This window comes from Chelonia mydas, chromosome 4 (assembly GCF_015237465.2).
Source record: "Chelonia mydas isolate rCheMyd1 chromosome 4, rCheMyd1.pri.v2, whole genome shotgun sequence".
Classification (NCBI taxonomy): domain Eukaryota; kingdom Metazoa; phylum Chordata; order Testudines; family Cheloniidae; genus Chelonia; species Chelonia mydas.
In genome coordinates, this window is record NC_057852.1 from 88,529,626 (window position 1) to 88,554,641 (window position 25,016).

General features: G+C 43.4%; 1 protein-coding gene across 5 annotated transcripts in view; it reads right to left on the reverse strand.

Annotated features, from left to right (window-relative positions):
- CRACD (capping protein inhibiting regulator of actin dynamics) overlaps positions 1–25,016 on the reverse strand; it is a 218,668-nt gene that overhangs the window by 7,538 nt on the left and 186,114 nt on the right. For 3 of the 5 annotated variants that reach the window (XM_037897713.2, XM_037897712.2, XM_043546183.1), the window contains 4 exons: positions 22,861–23,043; positions 17,463–20,307; positions 3,775–3,965; positions 2,847–3,015 (listed from right to left, as the gene is read on the reverse strand). In XM_037897713.2, coding sequence (XP_037753641.1) covers positions 2,847–3,015; positions 3,775–3,965; positions 17,463–20,307; positions 22,861–23,043 — 3,388 coding nt within the window. Of the gene's footprint in view, positions 1–2,846; positions 3,016–3,774; positions 3,968–17,462; positions 20,308–22,860; positions 23,044–25,016 lie in introns of those variants that run through there. The other 2 variants (XM_037897711.1, XM_037897714.2) reach the window with 2 other exon arrangements.

Genomic DNA, 25,016 nt, shown 5'->3' on the forward strand with positions numbered 1-25,016 from the left:
GACAGCTGTCCCCTATCTATGGGACTGAGTCTGCCCAACTTTTGTAACAGATTTTAAAAAAGAATCTGTAATTGGTGCGGGAGGGTGTGGGGGAAAACCCCCAAAACTTTAAAAAGCAGACTGTTTCCCCACAGGATTTTAGAGAGACACTGATTAGTTTAAAAACTATCTGACCCATTTTTTTGTCAGTAGGAATTCGATAAGCCTGCACAACAGCTGGTAGCAGAGAATTTGGAAAGGTGGTTGCTTCTCTATGTAGAGTGTTTGAAATATCACTTTCCAAACAGCCCCTGTTGTAGCTGCTTTCAGTGCAAGGCTGAAGTATCTTGGTTTTCAAATATTTTTCATTCTTAAAGATATCTCTTGGCAAATCTACTGTCCCTTATGACATTATGCATGTTAAGTTCCAGTGTAGGCCTTTATATTAAATGACTGCATGGTCATAACCTTCATCAAACACATCTATATTCATAATAAGCAGATACGATGCCTGTTATATTTGTTCTTCTAATATCGCTATTTGATCTCAGAGGTAAATAGTGACCAAGATGAAATCTAGTTCAGTATATGCTTGAGGCACAATGAATTTTGATCAAAACAAGAGGTGTCAGCACAGGCATTGTTACATATTTCTGAAGACATTCAGACCCTGTTAGAAAATCTCTACATTATGAATTGCAAAAGTAATTTTTCCTGTGAAACTCAGTTTTTAGGGCGGTGAGGCTGAGTTAAGAGGCCCAAAAAAATTATAGCTTCCAATGATCTAATTAGGAAAAAGTCTAGCATATAGTTGGTGGGCAGTTCAGAGGTAAATGTGTTTCACTGAATTCTTCTGCTATCAAGATATAGTCATTGGTATATATTGGCTGAGTGGTTAATAATGTTACAGTATTCATTATTATTGATCTATGAGGCATTAGACAACACTAACTGGATTACTTCATCACTTTTCAGCCAACTATAAACCATAACCCTTAGCACGTAGTAGTACAGAATATACAGATTCAGACCGACTTCTACTGAGAATACATAAATCAGATACTATGTAATGTTTAGCAACATTCTCTCAGCACATTTGTCTCCAAATAGTAAGTCATAGGAAGGCTATGTCAGAGGAGTTCTAACCAAAGAGCATTAGCAATACTTCATACTAATCCTTATTTTATTATAAATATTATAGTACCTTACATTTTAAACATTATCTATTATTTGTAGTAGTAGTAGTAATAATGTTTTTCATGTATATGTGAATAAGGAATCCCATTTCAATTTAGCTTTAATTTATATCTGTGTATTATAGAATACTGTGATCAACATAAAAACATACATGGGTCCTGTATCAATCGGTAAAATAAATCCTGGTCCCTGTACTGTTGCCCTGATCAGCACAGCACAATTGTTTGTATCAGCTAATTGGTCTCTTCATTGCATAGACAGGATTTAACAGTGAAACATGCAAGGAACAAGTATGCTGTGTGAAGAAATATTTGAAAAGCCCTATTGATTATAGCCCTAACATAGCTGGAGAAGCATATTATTAAAATACAGATGTCTAAGACACCCATCACACCCTATTCCACTTCACACTATTCTGTAAATTTAGAAAGTGCTTTCCCTGTCATGTTTTGCCAGTTACTTCAACAGAAGTAGGGGTTAGGGGTGCAGGAGGGAGGTGCAGGGGGTAAGAATGAAGGGGGTACAGGGATTGGGGCACAAGAAGGGAGTACAGGGGTTGGGGTGAAGGGAGCACAGTGCAGCGGTTGGGGGCAGGTGTTGGGGTGGGGGGGCAAACAGTGAAGGGGTTAGGGCTAAGGAGGGAGTGCAGGGATTAGGGGTGAAGGTGGCACAGTGTAGGGGTTAGGGCACAGGAGAGGGGCAGATCTTGGGAGTGAAGGGGATGTAAGGATTAGGGGTGCAAAAGGGGGAGCAGGCAGTAGGGGCAAAGGGGGCACACTGCAGGGGTTAAGGGGTGTGGGGATCCCATAGGGGGGGCACCACACCCACAGGGGCCAGGGACACCAAGTTCGCCCAGGGTGCCATTTTCCCTAAGGCCAGCCCTGTGTCTGGATCTGGCAAAGTTCATAACTGAACAAAACCTTGGAATATTATGGCCTCTTTGCTTTATGGACATACATACAGTACCAGTCTCAGCTAGGGTTGCCAACTTTATTTGCGGAAAACAAAATGCTCTGCCCCACCCCTTCCCTGAGGCCCTGCCCGTGCTCACTCCATCCTCTCTCCCTCACCCTTGCTCACGCACTCATTTTCACCAGGCTGGGGCAGGGGGTGGAAGGGCAGGAAGGCTCCGGTTGGGGGTGCAGGCTCCGGTTGGGGGTGCGGGCTCCGGCGTGGCACTGGGGATTTAGGCTGCAGGAGGGGGCTTTGGGTTTTAGCTAAGGGACCCTGCCTTAGCCCCGCTGCAGGTGGCTGACCGGAACCACCAGGGTCCCTTTTTGACCAGGCATTCCAGTTGAAAACCAAATGGCTGGCAACCCTAGTCTCAGCCCTATAAACCAAATCTTGAAACAGAAGTGCTAATCTGGAAGCATCTGTCAAAATTACATTGTGAATTCCACACTTATAGTCTCTCATGGGCCTTCCAGTGGTCATTTTAAAAGTAGAAAAAGGATCTTACTTAATTGCCAACCCATCAGACTTAACCAGGGATCTGATAGACAAGCTGGGTTCCTCCTTGCTGAAATAATAAAGATGCTGCAGCTGGAACTTAGTTTACAATTCTGATGATGATGTGTGAGCCAAAGAATCTAGTTCCCTCCTGAGAGCTCTACAATGCTACCACTAAAAAGAAAGTGAGCAGTATTGAAAACCTGCATCTATCACTGTACCTGTCACAGAAGTAGGAAGGGTATTGGACTTTTTGAACTGCTCTCTGCGTTCTAGTCTTGACATAGCCATCTCAATTTTCTTCTCATCTTCCTGAGGTGTAGGTTTTTGTAGTACACTTGCTTTGCTGATATTGCTGCCTTTATCATCTGACGGATTGCTTACAGCAGCCTAGGATGGAAAAGGAAAAGTGTTAGATCAGAAACAGTCCATTATGTATTGTCTACTACAGTCGTTCTCAACCAAGGGCCCCCTAGGGGGCCTCAAGCAGGTTTCACGGGAGCCACCAAACAGGACCAGCGTTAGACTCGCTGGGGCCCAGAGCAGAAAGCCGAAGCCCTATCATGCGGGGCTGAAGCCAAAGCCTGAGCAATTAAGCTTCAAGGGGGCCCCTGTGGTGTGGGGCCCCAGGTAATTTCCCTGCTTCGTACCCCGCTTGCTACCCCCTAATGCCAGCCCTGGGTTTTATATGCAGAAAACCAGTTGTTGTGGCACAGGCAGGCTGTGGAGTTTTTCTAGCATGTGGGGGGTAGGGAGAGGGGGGGAACCTTAGAAAGAAAAACAAGAACCCCTGATATAGATGATGGCCTGCAGTGACAGCACCCCCAAATGAACAATGATGCTTTTATGTGCACATCTTTCATACGTAACTGATGATAAAAACATGCAAAATGTCAGTGAAATTCATGAAGGGCTGGAGATCAGACTGAAATTCAATAACAGTGTACAGCATTTTGTACTGAAAATTGGTTTGCAATGTTCTTCATTTGTGCAAAGTTAAACCCCAGATTTACCACCTGATTTTACTGACTGACACTTCAGCTTTTTATAAAATTTCACAAACTGAACAGGAATTCAAATACAACTAACTCAAGAAATCAGTGTTTTTTTAAAAAAAAATTTCTGAAGCTTCTTTGTTTATTATTTTACATTATCTTTAGCGAGCTTCTCAGCCTGCTTTGCCTCTCTGGCTTGTCTCCTCTCCTCTCTGGTAGCTTGCTGCTCACGAAATCCCTTTTGCTTTTGTAGTGCTAATGTAATCCACAGCGGTTGTGCAGATTCAACTTTTTCCATCAATTTGGAACCATCTAAAGAATGCCTGCTCTGGAGAACTGGCTTTTCTGTAAGAAAAAGGAAAGGACAAGAAGATTGGTTGAGTGCAGTACAAAAGGTGTTCATTTTTCCTTAGTCCCTTACCTTAAAAAAATAAAATACAGCAATATAGACAGTAAACATTGTTTAAACACATTGAACTCAGTGTCAGTCACAGCCTTTCAAGCATTTATCACATTCTGAAGCAGATTTGTTACTCATCAAGAAGAGACATTACAATAGTCCAGCCTTAATACTTAGCAGGCCAAATTCATCCTTGGTGTAACTTCACTGGTGATCTTACTCCAGGCAGGAATTCAGTCTTGTATCCTAATTTGACACATCCTTGCATCCTTTGGTGAAGGAGCCCTCATGGATGGATTTCCGCAACCTCCCATTCCACTTTTGGCCTTCTATCTATTTTGATTCTTAATCCCTTTAGACCAGATGTGCCCAGCTTTGCCTAAGTGTGGGCTCAAGTGACGACTTGCCATAAATGTTGTTTGTATAAAATGGAGGTCAGGTGGGTAGTCCACAGAGACTGGTGGTCCCAGTATGCAATGCTTAATCTTAATCTGAACAATATCACAGTGGAGATCACATGCTGGAAACTGTCGTGTTTTCAGGCCCAACTTGTATTTCAAAGCAAGTGATAGCTGTTGATCTCACATAAGAACACACTGGACCACATCTGGTTATCCTAATGTTGGCCCAGTTTTGACAACGGGACACAGTTCTCATATTTCTAGAGACTGATTTAGAGCCCCTACCATTGTAACAGCTTTCTGAAATTTTACAGGTTTGTGGAGGGTTGGAGGTTGTGTTTTGTTTTGTTTTTTAATAATTGTTGGCATTTAGGCATCAGCAGTTATTTTCTCATAACACATCATCATTATTGTTTATGCTGAAAAAGAATCACTAGATGTATAAAGTTGATGTATATAAAGGCTTTCCTTCAAGAGCTAAAATTCTATATACTTGGAAGTGAGAGCAACTAAACAAAACCATCCAAAATCCTGCCAATAATGGTCAGGCTTTTCACTAGCTTTCCATTTAAACCACCAGAGTTTGATTCCCCCATAGAAAGCATCTGGGATGAGAGTTTAGAGCATGGCAGGTGTTCACTTTTTCAAAAACTTCATTTGTTTACAACCTCATATCTTAAAATGACCTGGCCTAGAAATGTCAAAACTTGTTTTATTCTATTGGCCTTGTAGAGCACAGGTGCCTTTCGCTATTTCTGGAAAGTATGTCATTTAACTGAGGAGTTATTTGATATGTTGCTTTGGAACCTTTGAGCAAACTGTTGCATTTCTCAGGTTGGACAGCATAGAGTTTGTGAAGTCTACCACCAGATGCTACATACCTTTGAAATTCTGGCTTGGAGCTATCAGGGTCTTCAAGGTTTAAGATGTCTTCAGCAACAATCTGGAGACTTCCTATAAACTGCCTGGAAATTGGGCCAGCACCCAGGATTAAAGGTGCGTGCATCTGAGAGCAGGACTACTGGTGCTCCTGCAAAAGTCTCAGTTTCCCACTAGGATATCTGCAGAGCTGAGTGAAGCACAAAAACTCTGGAGGAGTCCTGAATTTATCTCACTCTCTGCTCTTAATTTTAGCAGCATATCTCCAACTAGTTTTCACACATCATCTTTGCATAAAAAAGCTTAGGGGAAAACAAAAATCTAAGGAAAATCCTAAAGATGGTTGTTTTGAAGGAGATTGTAAAAACAGAGCAGCTATTTCAGGAAAAAACTAATTCAGTGTATTATTTGGTGGTTTAAGCTGTTTACTACCTTTGCCATTCACAGTCTGTAGGGGCTGTGTGCAGAGAAGAGGGTAGGCAGGGGGTAGCTAGGGGCTGTGGGCAGAGGGGTGTAGCTCAGGGTGCAGGCGGGACTGTGTCCTAGGGGGTGCTGCCGCTACAGGGCCCAGCCATGTGATCAGTTCCTAGTTGGCACAGTGGAGGCTGCTCCACTCGTGGCCATGTGCACGCTGGGCTGGGCTGGGCCATGCCGTCCTTCATAGTCCCCATGGCCACCGGCACCCAGTGGTTTGCGGCACAGGGGACTGTGTATCTGAGCCTGGAGGGCGCAGTGGTCATTACCCAGCCCAGGTGGAGAAACTGACCTGGACACACACAGCAGCTGTCATCACTGCTCGTAACCCCCCCCCCACCCCCAAATGTTCCTCTGTGCCCCCACAAGGGGCTCTGGCCAGGCCACATCCCCTAGAGGGGCACGGGGCTTGGAAAGGGAGGAGGGCCAAATGGAAGGCAGAACTCTGTCCCCCAGACGCATGCATTGCCTCTGTAACTTACTGAGTTTGGGGGTCAACACGCCCATCTCTGCCCCCCAGCCTGTCCAGCCCCCACCTCACCCCAATTCTGCCCCACCCCCCTCACACCAGTTCTGCCCCCACCCCCAAGTTCAGTTCCCCTTCCTCTCCTGAGATTCTTTCCCCTCCCAATCCTGGGGGGGGGAGGGGGGCTGCAGGAGGGATAGGGAGAGACAGAGGAGCCGACCAGTTGCTCACAAAAGGGGAGTTGGGAGGAGAGGGAGATTGAGCTCCCATTGGTTGCTCTGCCCCTGGAGGAGGTGGGGCAATGAGGCAGACAGCCAATCAGAAGATGGCTTCCCCCACTTTCTTTCCCCCTGTCCTATCCCCACCCCACATATAGTTTTAAAAAAAATTCTGCAGCACACCTGTTCAGGCCTGATGGCACACCAGTGTGCCACAGCACACAAGTTGAAAAACACTGATCTAGTCTGACCTACACTTTGCAGAGCACAGATCCTCACCTACCCACAGGGCTGGCCTTACCATGAGGCAAACTGAGGTGGCTGCCTCAGGTGCCAAACCGTGGGGGGGGTGCCACTACGACCCAGAGTGTAGAAAATTGTGTCTGCTGCTGGTGCATATGTATTCTCTCCGCTCTAGATGCACAGAGATGGTGGAGTGCTGTGCTGGAGGAAGGAGAGCACAAGAGACATAACAGGCAGGCAGGAGAAAAGGTGAGAGGGAATAACAGAAAGCAGCAGGAGCTGCAGGGAGAGAGAGGAGGAGGAGCCTCTTATGTACCTCTCTAGCACCCCCAGGAGTCTGGGCTGATTAACACCAGCTTCTCAGGGAGCTTCCTGTTTCCTGCTGCTTCCCTGAACCCACTTGAGGAGAACAGGCAGTCAATTGAAAGAGTAGGAGCCAGTTAGGCCCTTAAGTCACTGATATCTTCCCTCACTCAGGCCCTGCTACCAGCCTGCTTATTTGTCCCCTTCAACGGAGTGTTGAGAGCCACTCTAGCTGGCACAGAACAGGAGTCATGAGTGAAAGAAAAAAAAGCCCCTCTGAGGCAGCATTCAGAAAAAGAAAGCAAAGGAAGCTTTTCTATCTAAGCAGGAAGGAACTCTCCTGAGATACACAGACACAAATGTTCACGGTGAGCCTTCTGACCCCAGTGAGGATGTGAGTGGTGAGGAGATGCCTGATATTCCATTTAGTCAGAGTGCAGGTGACCTGGCAGCTACTGCAGCATCCATCTGAAATGGATGTAACCATGCACATTCCTGAAGAAAAGTGTAGATCAGAGAAGAGTGTGGTGGAGGCGCAAGAAACAGCTGCTGCTGAGGTTAGTTCCTTAAGTCTAGATGATCCAGGACTGTGGACCCACTTGAGCAGTAGCCTGAGGGACTTCCTTGTACTGCCTGGGCCACAGCAAGTGAAAAACTTCATGCTCCCCAAAGACAATGAAAATTGAAGTTTCCGTCCAAAGCATTACTGGCGTGAAATCCCCAATGGTGACAAAGTGGAGAGGCCATGGCCTATGTACTCAAAAACCCAGAATGCTGCATACTGTTTTTGTTGCAAACTCTGCCAGTCTAATGTTCCAGCCACATTGGGTTCTACAGGAACAAAGGACTGGAAGAATCTGGCTGGAAATCTGGCATGCCATGAGAAGCCAGCAAATCACCAGAGAGCATTCATTAGGTGGAAAGAGCTTGAGATGAGACTAAGGTTAAAGGCCACCATAGATGATCAGCATCAAGAGAAGACTGCATCAGAGTCTCTATACAGGCAAAATGTTCTGAAAAGGCTCATTGCCATTGTGAGACTGCTTGCTACCAAAACCTAGCACTGTGTGGCACTTCAGATCAGCTGTATGTGCCAAACAATGGAAACTTCCTTAAAATTATGGAGCTGATGGCTGAATTTGATGCTGTACTCCAGGAGCATCTAAGAAGAGTCACCACCCAAGAAATATACACACACCACTACCTTGGAAAAACAATTCAAAATGAGATCATACAGTTACTGGCAACAAAAGTCAAACAGAAAATTGTGGCAGATCTGAAGACAGCAAGATATTACTCCGTTATTCTGGACTGCACACCTGACATCAGCCATACAGAGCAAATTACTTTAATGGTGCATTTTGTAAACAGAACCTAGTGAAAATGTCCCTGCAATGGTGACAGGCAGAGAGCATTTTCTAGAATGTATTGACATTGATGATACTACAGGAGCTGGTATGACAAATGTGCTTCTTAAAAAGCTGGAAGATACGGGAATTGTGATAGCTGACATGAGAGGTCAGGGCTATGATAATGGTGCCAACATGAGAGGAAAGAACAGAGGAGTGCAGACACGGATCCAAGAGTTAAACCCTCGAGCTTTTTTTGTCCCATGCAGTTCTCATCATTGAACTTGGTGGTCAGTGATGCAGCATCAGCTTCTAGTGAGGCTGCTGAATTTTTTAATGTAATTCAGAGCATCTATGTATTTTTCTCATCAATGGCAAATTTTGAAGCAATCTCTCGGAACATCCTCTCTGACACTGAAACCACTGAGTGCCACATGATGGGAAAGTCAAGTGGAGGCAATAAAGCCTGTCAAACACCAAATTGAGAAGACAGATGTTGCCATAGTTGCCATTATGGAGGATAATGCTATGACAGGAACTGTTCATGGGAGAACAGTGGCAGAGGGAAATGGAATCCCCAGAAACATACATCATTTCAAATTTCTGTGTGGCTTAGTGTTGTGGCATAACATACTGTTTGAAATAAATGTTGTAAGCAAGAGACTCCAAGTTGTTGACCTTGATATATCTGGAGCAATGGAACAATTAGACAAAACAAAGTCATATCTTTAGTCTTACCAGTCAGATGAGGGATTTCAAAACATTCTGAAGAGTGCACAGAAGTTGGCAGAGGAACTTCACACTGAAGTTATTTTCCCACCCATTCAAGAATACAAGAGTCACCAAAGAAGACGACATTTTGATTACGAGGCACGGGATAATCCCATAAGAGACCTCAAACAACAATTCAAAGTTGAATTCTTTAACCAGGTGCTAGATTGTGCAATACAGTCAGTTGAAGAACGTTTCATGCAGCTTAAGGAACACAGCAGTATATTTGGGATGTTGTATGATATTCCAAAACTCTTCACTATACCAGAAGAAGACCTACACCAGCAATGCAGGGCACTAGAGCCAGTGTTGATACATGATGACATGAGTGATATTAGGTGATGAATTGAAAGCCCTTTCAAGATATATTCCAGACAGCTTTTGGAGTTGATCCTGCTGAAATGTATGTGCACAAATAAGATGACCACCCTCTTTTCAAATGCTTTTGTTGCTCTGTGCATACTTCTAACACTTCCTGTAACAGTTGCCAGTGGAGAACGCAGCTTCTCCAAGCTGAAGTTAATAAAAACACATCTACGCTCCACAATGACACAGGAGAGGCTGGTCGGCCTTGCAACCATCTCACTAGAGCATGAGCTGGCCCAAACTGTGGACCTTCAGCAGGAAGCAGTTCAAATCTTTGCAACCAAGAAGGCACGGAAGGCACGACTTTGATTATTCAAACAGATTAAAATGCCAGTGTTTACTATGCAGACAAGAAAATTTACATTTGCTGTTCAGGCGTTTGAAAGTTAAGTGTTACTTAAAATTTTTGAACAAGGCATTTTAAGTTGTTAATTTTCCTTTATTGGGGTAGGAAGCAGAGCAGTACCATGAGAAGAGTAGAACAGGAAGAAGGCATAATTGAGACCTTTCAAAGTTTTGGCCCAAGCAAGGGGACATGGGGGTGTCATTTGAGCTCCCCGCCTCAGCTGCCAAAATGTTTTGGGCCGGCCCTGCCTACCGACTCCTGTAATAACCACTAACCGCAGATTTCAAATCATGGCTTAAAGTAGGGCTGCCAAATAATTAAAAAATTAATTGTGATTAATTGTGAGATAAAAAAAAGTCATGATTAATTGCAGTTTTAATGACAGGTTTCAGAGTAACAGCCGTGTTAGTCTGTATTCGCAAAAAGAAAAGGAGTACTTGTGGCACCTTAGAGACTAACCAATTTATTTGAGCATAAGCTTTCGTGAGCTACAGCTCACTTCATCGAATGCATACTGTGGAAAGTGTAGAAGATCTTTTTATATACACACAAAGCATGAAAAAATACCTCCTCCCACCCCACTCTCCTGCTGGTAATAGCTTATCTAAAGTGATCACTCTCCTTACAATGTGTATGATAATCAAGTTGGGCTATTTCCAGCTCAAATCCAGGTTTTCTCACACACACCCCCCCCCCACACACACACAAACCCACTCTCCTGCTGGTAATAGCTTATCTAAAGTGACCACTCTCCTTACAATGTGTATGATAATCAAGGTGGGCCATTTCCAGCACAAATCCAGGGTTTAACAAGAACGTCGGAGGGGGGGGTAGGAAAAAACAAGGGGAAATAGGTTACCTTGCATAATGACTTAGCCACTCCCAGTCTCTATTCAAGCCTAAGTTAATTGTATCCAATTTGCAAATGAATTCCAATTCAACAGTTTCTCGCTGGAGTCTGGATTTGAAGTTTTTTTGTTGTAATATAGCGACTTTCATGTCTGTAATCGTGTGACCAGAGAGATTGAAGTGTTCTCCAACTGGTTTTTGAATGATATAATTCTTGACATCTGATTTGTGTCCATTTATTCTTTTACGTAGAGACTGTCCAGTTTGACCAATGTACATGGCAGAGGGGCATTGCTGGCACATGATGGCATATATCACATTGGTGGATGTGCAGGTGAACGGGCCTCTGATAGTGTGGCTGATGTTATTAGGCCCTGTGATGGTGTCCCCTGAATAGATATGTGGGCACAGTTGGCAATGGGCTTTGTTGCAAGGATAGGTTCCTGGGTTAGTGGTTCCTTTTGTGTGGTATGTGGTTGCTGGTGAGTATTTGCTTCAGGCTAGGGAGCTGTCTGTAGGCAAGGACTGGCCTGTCTCCCAAGATTTGTGAGAGTGTTGGGTCATCCTTCAGGATAGGTTGTAGATCCTTAATAATGCGTTGGAGGGGTTTTAGTTGGGGGCTGAAGGTGACGGCTAGTGGCGTTCTGTTATTTTCTTTGTTAGGCCTGTCCTGTAGTAGGTGACTTCTGGGAACTCTTCTGGCTCTATCAGTCTGTTTCTTCACTTCCGCAGGTGGGTATTGTAGTTGTAAGAATGCTTGATAGAGATCTTGTAGGTGTTGGTCTCTGTCTGAGGGGTTGGAGCAAATGCGGTTGTATCGCAGAGCTTGGCTGTAGACGATGGATCGTGTGGTGTGGTCAGGTTGAAAGCTGGAGGCATGTAGGTAGGAATAGCGGTCAGTAGGTTTCCAGTATAGGGTGGTGTTTATGTGACCATCGTTTATTAGCACTGTATTGTCCAGGAAGTGGATCTCTTGTGTGGACTGGACCAGGCTGAGGTTGATGGTGGGATGGAAATTGTTGAAATCATGGTGGAATTCCTCAAGGGCTTCTTTTCCATGGGTCCAGATGATGAAGATGTCATCAATATAGCGCAAGTAGAGTAGGGGCATTAGGGGACGAGAGCTGAGGAAGCGTTGTTCTAAGTCAGCCATAAAAATGTTGGCATACTGTGGGGCCATGCGGGTACCTATAGCAGTGCCAGCAGGAGAGTGGGTTTGTGTGGGTTTGGGGGGGGGGAGGGTGAGAAAACCTGTATTTGTGCTGGAAATGGCCCAACTTGATTATCATACACATTGTAAGGAGAGTGATCACTTTAGATAAGCTATTACCAGCAGGAGAGTGGGGTGGGAGGAGGTATTTTTTCATGCTTTGTGTGTATATAAAAAGATCTTCTACACTTTCCACAGTATGCATCCGATGAAGTGAGCTGTAGCTCACAAAAGCTTATGCTCAAATAAATTGGTTAGTCTCTAAGGTGCCACAAGTACTCCTTTTCTTTTTGCAGTTTTAATCACACTGTTAATAACAGGATACCATTTATTTAAATATTTTTGGATATTTTCTATATTTTCAAATATATTGACTTTAGTTACAACACAGAATACAAAGTGTACAGTGCTTACTTTATATTATTATTTGTGATTACAAATATTTGCACTGTAACAATGATAAAAGAAATAATATTTTTCAATTCACCTCATACAAGTACTGTAGTGCAGTCTCTATCATGAAAATGCAACTTACACATGTAGATTTTTTTTTACATAACTGCACTCAAAAATTAAAGAATGTAAAACTTTAGGGCCTACAAGTCCACTCAGTCCTACTTCTTGTTCATCCAATCACTAAGACAAATAAGTTTGTTTACTCTTACAGGAGATAATGGGGAGATTTAGGTTGGATATTAGGAAAAACTTTTTCACTAGGAGGGTGGTGAAACACTGGAATGCGTTACCTAGGGAGGTGGTGGAATCTCCTTCCTTAGAAGTTTTTAAGGTCAGGCTTGACAAAGCCCTGGCTGGGATGAATTAATTGGGGATCGGTCCTGCTTTGAGCAGGGGGTTGGACTAGATGACCTCCTGAGGTCCCTTCCAACCCTGATATTCTGTGATTCTATGATTCTGTGAATGCTGCCTGCTTCTTATTTACAATGTAACCTGAAAGTGAGACCAAGCATTCGCATAGCACTGTTGTAGCCAGCATTGCAAGGATTTATGTGTCAGATATACTAAACATTCGTATGCTCTTTCATGCTTTGACCACCATTTCAGAGGGCATGCTTCCATGCTGATGACTGGTTCTGCTTGATAACAATCCAAAGCAGTGCGGACCAATGCATGTTCATTTTCATCATCTGAGTCAGATGCCACCAACAGAAGGTTGATTTTGGTGGTTCGGGTTCTGTAGTTTCCGCATTGGAGTGTTGCTCTTTAAGACTTCTCACAGCATGTTCCACACCTTGTCCCTCTCAGAGTTTGAAAGGCATTTCAGATTCTTAAACCTTGGATCAAGTGCTGTAGCTATCTTTAGAAATCTCATATTGGTACCTTCTTTGCATTTTGTCAAATCTGCAGTGAAAGTGTTCTTAAATAGAACGGTTTCAGAGTAACAGCCGTGTTAGTTTCCACAGTATGCATCCGATGAAGTGAGCTGTAGCTCACGAAAGCTTATGCTCAAATAAATTGGTTAGTCTCTTAGGTGCCACAAGTACTCCTTTTCTTCTTAAATAGAACATCATCTGCTTGGTTGTCATCTGAGACTGCCATAACACAAAATATATGGCAGAAAACCATGGAGCAGGAGACATACAATTCTCCCCCACAGTGTTCAGTCACAAATTTAATTGACATTTTTTTTTTTTTAACATGGAAGCATGTGCTCTGGAATGGTGGTAGAAGCATGAAGGGACATACGAACATTTAGCATATCTGACACATAAATACCTTGTAACGTGGGCTACAACAGTTCCATGTGAGCACCTGTTCTCACTTTCAGGTGATACTGTTAATAAGAAGCGGACAGCAATATCTCCCGTAAACGTAAACAAACTTGTTTGTCTTAGTTATTGGCTGAACTTGAAGTAGGACTGAGTAGACTTGTAGTTTCTCAAATTTTACATTGTGTTGTTTTTGAGTGCAGTTATGTAACAAAAATTAATTCTACATTTGTAAGTTGCACTTCCATGGTAAAGAGATTGCACTACAGTACTTGTATGAGGTGAACTGAAAATACTATTTCTTTTGTTTACAAATATTTGAACTGTAAAAATATAATTAAAATAATACTATAAAGTGAGCACTGTACACTTCGTATTCTGTGTTGTAATTGAAATTAATACATTTGAAAATTTAAATTGGTATTCTATTAATAGTGCAATAAAAATGGCGATTAATCAAAAATAATTTTTTAATCTAGTTAATCAGTTTTGCATTAATTGCTTGAGTTAACTGCAATTAATTGACAGCCCTAGTTTAAAGACTTCATGTTACAGAGAATCCACCATTTGCACTAGTTTAAACTTGCAAGTGACCCATGCCCCACGCTGCAGAGGAAAGCAAAAAAACCCCAGGGTCTCTGCTAATGTGACCCAGGGGAAAATTCCTTCCCAATCCCAAATATGGTGATTAGTTAGACCAGGGGTCGGCAACCAATGGCACGCATGCAAAAGGCAGCATGCGAGCTGATTTACAATGGCACTCTGCTGCCGGCCTGGGGTCCTGGTCGCCAGCCCCACTCAGCCTGTTGCCGGCCTGGATGGACAGAACCCCGGGCCGGCAGTGGGCTATCCGCCGCCCCCTCTGCCAGTCTGGGGTTCCGTCCGCCGGCCCTTGTAAATGTAAAATGTATTACTAGCACGCAAAACCTTAAATTACAGTGAATAAATGAAGACTTGGCACACCACTTCTGAAAGGTTGCCGACCCGAGTTGGACCCTGAACATGTGGGCAAGGCTCACCAGCCAGACACCTGGGAAATAATTCTCTGTAGTAACTCAGAGCCCTCCCCATCTAGTATCCCATCACTGGCCACTGGATATATTTGCTGCTAGCAATCACAGATCAGTTACATGCCGTTGTAGGCAGTCTCACCATACCATCCCCTCCATAAACTTATCAAGCTCAGCCTTGAAGCCAGAAGGTTTTTTGCCCCCCATTGTTCCCCTTGGAAGTCTGTTCCAGAACGTCACTCCTTTGATGGTTAGAAACCTTCTCCTAATTTCAAGTCCAAAATCTTGGCCAGTTTATATCCATTTGTTCTTGTGTCCACATTGGCGCTTAACTTAAATAACTCCTCTCCCTCCCTGGTATTTATCCCTTTGATGTATTTATAGAGAGCAATCATATATCCCTCAGCCTTCTTTTGTTTAGGCTAAACAAGTATCCTCCCATAAGATAGGTTTTCTATTCCTTGGAGCCTCCAAGTAGCCCTTCTCTGCACCTATTTCACTTTGAATTCATCTTTCTTAAACAGGGGAGACCAGAACTGCACACTATTCCAGATGTGGTCTCACTAGTGCCTTGTATAATGGTACTAACACTTCCCTGTCTCTACTGGAAATACCTCGCCTGATGCATCCTTGGACTGTATTAGGCTTTTTTTCACAGCCACATCACACTGGCAGCTTAGTCATCCTGTGATCAACCAATACACCCAGGTCTTTCTCCTCCACTATCACTTCCAACTGATATGTCCCTAGCTTATAACAAATGTTTTTCTTAGTCCCTAAATGTGTGACCTTTCATTCCGCAATATTAAATTTTATCCTGTTTCTATTATTCCAGTTTACAATGTCGTTGAGATCTTCTGTTATGATATTCCAGTCCTCCTCCGTATTGCCAATACTTCCCAACTTTGTGTCAAATTTTATTAGTATACTCACTTCTTGTGCCAACATCAGTAATAAAAACGCTAAATAAGATTGGTCCCAAGAGCAATCCTGAGTAACCTCCCTCCAGCCTGACAGTTCACCTTTCAGTATGACCTGTTGTAGTCTTCCCTTGAGCCAGTTCCTTATCCACCTTTCAATTCTCATACTAATCCCCATCCTCTCCAATTTCACTAATAATTTCTCATGTGAAACTGTATCACATGTCTTACTGTAATCCAGGTAGATGAGCTCTACTGGATTGCCTTTGTCTAAAAAAATCAGTTATCTTCTCAAAGAGGGAGATCAGGTTGGTCTGGCATGATCTACCTTTTGTAAAACCATGATGAATTTTATCCCAATTACTGTTAACCTCTATGTCCTTAACTATTTTCTCTTTCAAAATTTATTCCAAGACCTTGCATACAACTGAGGTCAAACTAACAAGTGTGTAGTTTCCCAGATCACTTTTTCTCTCTTTCTTAAAAAAATAGGAATGATATTCGCAATTCTCCAGTCATAGGGTACAATGTCCGAGTTAATGTCTTTGCTATTGGACTTGCAATTTCATGTGCCAGTTCCTTCAATATTTTTGGATGGAGATTATCTGGACCTCCCAATTTAGTCACCATAAACTGTTTGAGTTTGACTTTGACTTCTACCTCCATGTTCTCATTCCCATTAGCCACCCTGCTACTCCCCTAAGTTCTTCATTAGCCTAATTAAAAACTGAGGTAAAGTATTTGTTTAGATGTTGGGACATGCCTAGTTTATCTTTAATCTCCACCACATCCTCAGTGTTTAGCAATTCCACTTTCCTTGTTTTCTTCTTATTTATATGGCTATAGAACCTTTTACTATTGATTTTAATTCCCTTTGCAAGGTCCAACTCTGCTTGGCTTTTGTCTGTTCTCACTTTAATCCTACACTTTCTGACCTCCAAGAGGTAGCCTTCCTTGCTGATTCATCCCCTCTTCCATTCCTTGTAGGCTTTCTGCTTTCTCTTAATCACTTGTCTGAGATACTTGTTCATCCAGCTTGGTCTGCAACCTTTCCCTATGAATTTTTTCCCCTTGCTTGGGATGCAGACTTCAGATAGTTTCTGCAACTTTGACAAAGTAATTCCAAACTTCCTCCACATTCAGATCCTTGAGTTCTTCAGTCCAGTCCACTTCCTAATTCCCTTAATTTTTTAAAGTTTGCCCTTTCGAAATCAAGGTCCCTAATTGCAGATCTATTTTTGTTTATCCTTCCATTTAGTTTAAACTAAATTAGCTCATGATCACTCGAACCAAGGTTGTCCTCTACAACCAGTTCTTCTACGAGGTCCTCACTACTCACCAATCTAAATCTAAAATCACCAAATCTAAAATGGCATTACATCTTGTTGGTTCATCAACTATTTGGTGAAGAAATCTGTTGGTTATCACTTCCAGGAAAATCTGGGCCCTACTATTATTAGTAGCACTTGTCTTCCAATCTATATCTGGGAAGTTAAAGTCTCCCATAATCACACAATTCCCAGTAGTATTTATTTAATTAAAAATATTAAGGGGGCCTCTATCCATATCCATATTGCCTGACTGAACAAGAGACTTCAATTGCTTCTTTAAAACACACTTCCTTGAGAGATCACAATTAGATGTCTAGATTGCCACTACCAGACACACCAGTATATCACTTATTATTTATGTCTGATCTGTTTTGTCTGTGTCTAAACTAGACTGTAAGCTAGTTGTGACTGGAATTAGTCTCCTGATTTATTTGTACACCACTTGCACTAAGTTGTTACCAGGCCAAATAAGGATTAATAATAGTCTACATTTAAGGCCAAAATTCTGCACACAAATCTCCAGCCTCTCATTCTGGAAACATGGCCCATAGTTACATGTGACACTTTCATGTTGCCTACCTTTTTTCAGTGGCTCAGGCTTTTTATCAGCTTTCTCTCTCCATGGCATGGTGATAGATGGGAAAAATGACTTCTTTTCTCTGGTTTCTTCCTCTTCATTTTTGTTCTCATTCTGTGCTGGTGAGTGCACCACGTTCACTTTACTGTCTTCTTTTTTCCAGGTGGTGTCTAACTCTGGTTTAGCCGCCCTTTGACCTAATGTGTCAGCTAAGTTTGATCTGTTCCTTTTAGAGAGAGGAGAGGATGGCGGGGTCTGGTTTGTGGGCTTTGGAGCTAATGCAGGTTTTTGTTGGAGTGACAATTTACACACAGGTTTCTCATGACTAGGTAAAGGAATCTGGCTGTTGGTCGTTGGGAATAGAAGTGTAACTGTTGTGTCTGAGTTCTCCGAAACATTATTTGAAGAGTCTTTTAAAACATTAACAGTGGCATCCCTTCTCTCTAGGCTAGGGGATATATTGTCTTTTAGAGTGGTATTAATGGTTTCTTTTCCACTTTCTGTTGTAAATAGTGGGGCAGGTACACCATCAAAACTATCTCCTGCACTGTATCTTTTCTTTTTCTTTTGCTCCGCCTGTTGATCGTAATGAAAACGTAAGGAGTAATTTGTCCTTCTTAACTTTATCCCAAATGGAGACACATTTTCTTCTTCATGTGGTGCTGGTTTATCCAGGTTTCTTGTACCAGTGTTCTGCTGACTTTCCAAAGTAGCTGGAGATTCTGATTGGGGCAGTTCTTTTCCTGAAGAATGAGAGAGGCTTGGAACAAGGAAAGATGGAAGATCTTTGGCAAACTTATAGCCTTCTGTGTAGTTTGCCATTTCAAGGTGTGTTTCACTCTTTGTTGCCATTTCAGTCACATTATCTTTACAAGCTGGAGTCTCATTGCGAGCAGCCATGTCATCATTTGCATCATTGGATGAATCTGTCTTTTTTCTTGTGTTCTCTGGTTCAGTACCTTCTGCACCACAGGCACTCTCAGCATCTGCATTGGCTTTTGAGGTTTCTGAAAATTTCTGCCATGCTGGTGTTATGGAAAATTTTGCATTCGCAGAAAGTGTTTTCCTTAAATTGGCATGGGAAGCACCTCGTCCTTTGGGAGTCCAGTCATCACTGTATCTACAGACACTTACTCGGTCTTTTTCATTTAGCTTGCTGTTTTCTGCACTCTTTAGGATTCTAGATCTAATAGAAGCCCATTCAGCTAATACGTCCTGGTTGTTCAGTGTCTCCTGTGTATACTTCATTTTACTGCGGCTAGATTTGGAATCAAGAGTAGTTTTCTGGGTGTTTTCTGGTGGGGGAAAATCCAGGGTTTTTTTTTCTTCTGTCAAACCAAGTAAAGATTTACAAGCTGTATCTTTGATCTGGTTCAGGTTTACGGCAGTGCCACAAAGCTGTGCTCCAGTAACCAAAATAGCTGTGTGTGGGACACACAAAGAGTAGGGAAGTGCAGGAGAACCTTTGCTAAATTTGTGGGTCTTGGATTCTTTGAGGGCAGAAAGGTGTGCTGCCTCTTTGACAGGAGTAACGGGGCTCAAATTCACTTTTTGAAATATGATCTGTTTCTCTCCCGATGACACTTGAAACGTGAATGGTCTGTGCGTAGCCTGCCTTTCATCTAGTTCCTGCCACCTTAGTTCTTCACCTATCTTCTGCTCCTGAGCTTCGACTTCTCTCTTCTGTTTTGGTGTTAGCTTTTCTAGCACTGTTTCTTTCCCTTTCTGTGACTGTTTTGTTTTTTGTTGGTTTGATTCTTCTTGAAGCTGCTTCTCCATGGATTCACTACCAGCATCCCCAGAACACACTTCTTCTTTGACCTGTTGATGTCTTAAGGCTTGCTCTTGTTCTTTTTGCTTTTCCAGATGCTGTTGTCCATCCACGTGTATTTCTGCCTGTTCTTTCAGTTCTTGTTCATTTGATTCCTCTTGCCTTATTTTAAATTTCCCCTGTTGTTCTCTCTCTTCACTCTCCAGGTGTGTTTGTTCTGCTGGCTCATGTCTTTTTTGTTCTTCTTGTGTCTTTTGCTTCTCTAGTTTTTGTAGAGTTTGTTCCCCTTGTCTCTTCTTTTTTTCCTTCTGATGCTGGCTTTGTTCTTCCAGTCTCTTAGCTTCTTCCTCCTGCGGCAGCGTCTCTTCAGCCTGAAGATGCCTTTTCTCAAATTCTTGTCTCTGTTCTTCCAATTCTTGTCTTTTTTGTTCCTCTTGTCTCTTTTTTTCTTCCTCCTGATGCTGATTTCCAATCTCATGACACCTTTGTTCTTCCAGTTCTTTTATTTTCTGCTCCTCCAGTTCCACTCGTCTCCGTTCTTCTAGTTCCTGTTGTCTCCGTTCGTCCAGTCTTTTGTGCTCCTCCAGTTCCTGTTGTCTCCGTTCGTCCAGTCTTTTGTGCTCCTCCAGTTCCTGTTGTCTCCGTTCGTCCAGTCTTTTCTGCTCCTCCAGTTCCTGTTGTCTCCGTTCGTCCAGTCTTTTCCGCTCCTCCTGGTGCCTCTGCTCTTTTATTTTCAAATGTTTCTCCTCCTTAAGGAGATGCTGCCTTTTCTCTTCCTCACAATGCTTTCTCTCCTGTTGCCTTTGCATCTCTTCAACTTCCTGGCATCTTTGTTCTTCCAAATGTTTTTTTCCCTCTGCTTCTGCCATTTGTCTTTTCTCTTCAGCCTCGAGGATTCTCCAGTGATCTTCTTGCTTTCTTTTCTCATCTGCTAACTCAAGATGTTTTTGGCCCTCTCTGTTCTGGGTTGGCTTAGCTGTGGCAATGCGCCCATGGTCATCTGGGTATCTCTCTCTGTACTGGGGGGTTTCTGGGTTTTCTTGCTCAAACTCTATCACTGTTACGCTTTGTAACTCCTAATGTTGGGAAACAAAAGCAGAGTTACTTAATATTGGTTATTGTTCCCTTTCTTCACTGTACAGAATGGTGAACTGATCAGTTGCAAACTGACTAGTCTCTATTTTTTAACAATTGGCTTGAGATATAGATCATTTTACTTTCGTCCTTTATTAGAAAGTCATATTTTTACTATATTTGAGTACAGAGACTACACACACTAACTCATGAATTACAGTATCATAACCCATGACATATTAGAGTAACTGAACATGTGAGTTGATCTGTTTCACCACTTTACAGGAGTGATATTCTGTAAAAGAAAGGACACATCCTGGCACCAACAACATGGTAATACTAAATAATAAATCACAGTTTACGCTAATGTAGGTAAATCAATGGTGCCCAAATTCTGACTAACCAAGACCTGCAGCAGCACCTTCAGGGAAGTCTAAGGGCCACACTGATTTGTGTAAAATGGAGTAGGCAGCAGCCACCCTCACCATAAAACTGGGTCTGAAGCGCAGAGCGTACTGATACACACCACCAAAGCCAAAAGCTAAGGAGGCCACTGGGCTCATTGAGGAGTATTGTATGCTGGGATCTGTAGTCACCACAGGCCACATGAGGGTGGCCACAATCACACAGGGGCTTCACCCGGCCCATGGGCCTCTCTTTGGCCACCCATGATGTGAATGGATTTTAGAATGTGACATTCACATTTCCAGCACTGCCCCACATTTAACCACTTTGTAAGCTCCAGAATTTGTTCTGTTAAGGCTCAAAAACATTAAGCATCTGTTCAAAAGCATTGTCTGTGTCAGTTTTCTCTGCAGGGCTGGCTGTTTCCACACAATGAGCATGCAGCCCTGCAGAGAGCAGCTGTGTGGTGACGGCAAGGACAGGAGGAACAATGGTAAAGGAAATGCTGCTTGGCTGCTACTCTCTGCCTGGCTAAACCCCAATTAGTTGGGGCTCCCCACGCTGGTGGTTCCAATGCAGAAATCTGGGAGCTACCTAAAAATCATGAAAAATCTGGAGATCCCTAGCTTTTCTATGCTAGTGGAGAGGTGTGATGACTGCTGCTTAATGAAGGTAGCCGTTGTGATTAAATGGGATACCATGAGGTGGGTTAGTGGTACAAGAGGTATTTTGTTTGTTTCAGCTTCAGTACTTCCCAGCTTGGGTAGACAGATGTGCTAGCTCTGCTCAAGCTAGTGTACTAAAAACAGCACTGTAGTCGGGAGGTAGCACAAGTGGCAGCTTGGACTAGCCACCCAAGTATGTACCCAGAGGTTCCAGGCAGGTTTGTATCAGGCCATTAGCCAGAGCTACTCCTGGCTACTCTGCTATTTTTCTGTGTGCTAGCTCAGGTAGAGTTAGCATGTGTCTGTCTACCCAAGCTGAGAAGCAGGTTCCCAGCTGCAGTGGAGATGTACCCTCAGTCTCCTGTTGATTCCACGTTTCCGTCTCTATCAACAGCTTTTACTAAGCTGCAATACCTGCAGAAACTGTATGAAGTCCTTCACCGCTGCCTCTTTCTGACTGCCAATTTGTTTCCTGCATGTCAGCTTCACACACCACTTCAGGAGTCTTGCTGGTTCTAGGCAAGCAGCTGACTCACTCTCTGCCCAGTGCAGGGCGTGCTTCCTCCCAGCTACATGGACCTTCCGTAGACATAACAGGCTCACCACGACTCTGCAGCTCCTCAGACAACACCATTACCATTAAAATGCCTTCTGGTAGTTGAGGGGGAAGGAGATGCTGGGCCAACACGTTTCTCACCAGAAGGGAGAGAGGATGAGGGAATAGACAGAGCAAAGCAAAGGGGTGGCCGGGCTCTTTTTTCTGTCCTGCTGTCCTCCTGTGAATAAATGTCTTAGCCCAGCAGCTCCCTCCCTGCCCCACCTACCCTCCCTTATCTGGAAATTCCTGTTAACTCCAGGGAAGCTGCCCACTGGCCTCTTTCGGCTTCCTGGAGAGGAGGGAAGGCAGTGTGGGAGAGACGTAGGGCTCCTTCCATCATTCCTTTCCTATCGTTGTTTGGATTGTGAAGTATTTCTTTTGGAAGCCCAATGGCCAGATTATGGCAGGGGCACACCAGGAGGAGAAGGGTGCACAGGGAGTGAGGAAGGGAAAAGAGAAAGGACCATGGCCCACCCTCCCTCCACACAGGTCAATGAAGCTGGCTGATTGTGGGGAAGAGAGCACATTGCACCCTCACAGTGCCTCCTGGAACTCTCCTGGATGGGTGCAGCACATCATCAGCCCCAGATAGCTACACGAAGCTAAACTCTACCTCTCCCTTATCTCCACTAGAACTTTACATTCAGACAGCTATCTTGAGTTCTCTCAATATAAAAACCACATGCCTCATTTTGCAGTGAAGACAAAGTCTACGTTGTGAAAGTTTCCCAAAGATCTCCCCGGTGTTACCCAGCCAGGTCTGTACCTGCATCATACCTACCATTCATTTTATTATTTTCAGTTGCAACTATTTTGTGAGTACTTACTACAGTTTCTAAAGCAGACCATCTCATCTCACCATTTGACAACCCAAATCAGTTCAATACCTTTGTTAATCTTCTGTGTTTTCTTGACAGCCTCTGTTTTTTTGGCTTTATGGAGAGTTTGTGCTTAGCCGCGCTGTTGTCCAGACGAGCGACTGCCTGGGGGATCGCATCAAGATTGATTGATTCAATTGTGCCAGCAGAGGAAATGTGTCTTTTTGACCGAGACGATTTGACTGGAGTGACCTGTTTTGTACCATATATACAAAGTAACCCTCATTAAAACCATACAAAAAGATTTAAAACAAAAAACATTTCTGTATGTATGCATTCAAGAGAGTGGTTAGTAGAAAACATGCAAAACGAGGAAAGAATTTCCAGCAGTATTCCCTTGGAGATTTTAAGTTTGCCAAAGGTTAAAAAAAAAGACATGAATTCTTCTGTAAGTATTGCCCACCACACTCGTTTGAGTAAGGCTACATCAAGAAATGGCTGAAAGATAGGAAAGATAAACCAATCTAAGCATTACAACAGAGCCTACAATAGGGAGTGCTGCAGAGCCACCCCACCCCAGTGGGAAATGCTAGAAACCTTATGCCTCAGGCAGGTACAATGCTTCCTGGAGCACAGTGGGAGCATGGCCACTGCATCATGCTTGGTGTACTCTCTCATGTGTGGCCAGCTCTGCTGACTGATGTAGAAGCAGGGCAAGAAGATGCCCCTCCCACCCCTTTTTGCCTCTCTCTGTCTCATTTGGAGAGGTTAGCAGTAGTAGTGGAACTAGCTTGGAGCAATCCTTGTGCTGCTGGAAGCACAGGGATTGCCATTCTACTTAGCTCTATCAGGGGATACAAGGGGAAGAGATGTTCCTTGCAACCTCTCACCCACCCTCCTCCTGTGCAGGGCTGGGCACAACTGAGCCCTAAATGCATATGTAATATAGGTCATGTCTCTACATGTCACAGAACGCATAGGCTGTGCCACACAGACAAGTTTGTTACTGTAGGAACTGGGACTTTTGCATTCACATCTTTTTTGAATTGTGCAATCTCAACACTGCATTAGTGTAGTTTATAGGCAAAAGTATGAGTAACTCTTGGAGCTGGTGACTATAGTGTCATGCTTCCTGGGGGTATCGAGGATTGTGAGGCACCTCACTACACCTGTCCTTATCATAAGGAAGCCTTGTCTGTGCCTGACTGTGGGTCAGTTCTCCGATGCCACAGGCAACACAAGCACTCCCCTCTAGGCTCACACAGGCCCCGCTCTCTCTCTCTGCAGGTTAGCGATAGACACACTCCAGCCCCCAAGCCCTCTGAGCATTCCCCTGGCGTGTCCAGCTCCTGGTCCAGTGGACATTCGCAGTATTCACAGATTTGCTGCTCCCAAATAAGCAGAACACCCCAGCTTACTAATTACATCTTAGATAACTGCTCCGTTTAACACACAACACTTACTTAGATAAGTTTATAGTGAAAATGAGTAGAAGTTTATTTTAAAAAGTATAGAGATTCAAGTGACAGCAAGTAGTAGTATTGGAAACAATTAGTTACATATAAAATAAAATTGTAACAGGCATTCTAGAACCTACACTTAATTAACAAGATCCTCTCATGTCTAATGTGCTTCAATGTGATGCATGTGTTTGTGTTTACACAGCTTGTCTCCTAGATGAAGGAACGAGAGCATCCTCTCAGTTCTCAGATATATCCCCCCACAATCTATTGTCTTTACTAGTAAATAGGATCCCCTCCTGCTGTTTATTTTTTCCTGTAAATTTCCTCTTTTGTAGATTTTGACTGGTCTCATGCTCAGTATGCAGATAGACCTCCATTGTGAGACTTACAATGCTCACTACCCAAGACCAGACAGAAAGATAAGCATCTGTACCTACTGTTTGAAAGTAACCCGTTTAAGACATGGCACCGCTTGGTTACCTGCCTTAACTCCAAAGCTTTGAGAACACAATTTCTAGTATAGATACATAACCCATTAAATATTATCTGTACATAAATTTTGAAATTATTATGATGACAAATGGGCTACTGCCTCCTGATCCAGACCTTACATGCCACCCTTTGGTGAACTTAATATGCATATATCTGACCCAAGGAATCCCTATAAAAACTCTATGCATTCCCTATGCCCGCTAACAGTTGGCACCAAGAAGTTCCTGGCTTACAGGTCACCCTTTATATTGATGCAGTAGAGTTAGCCAC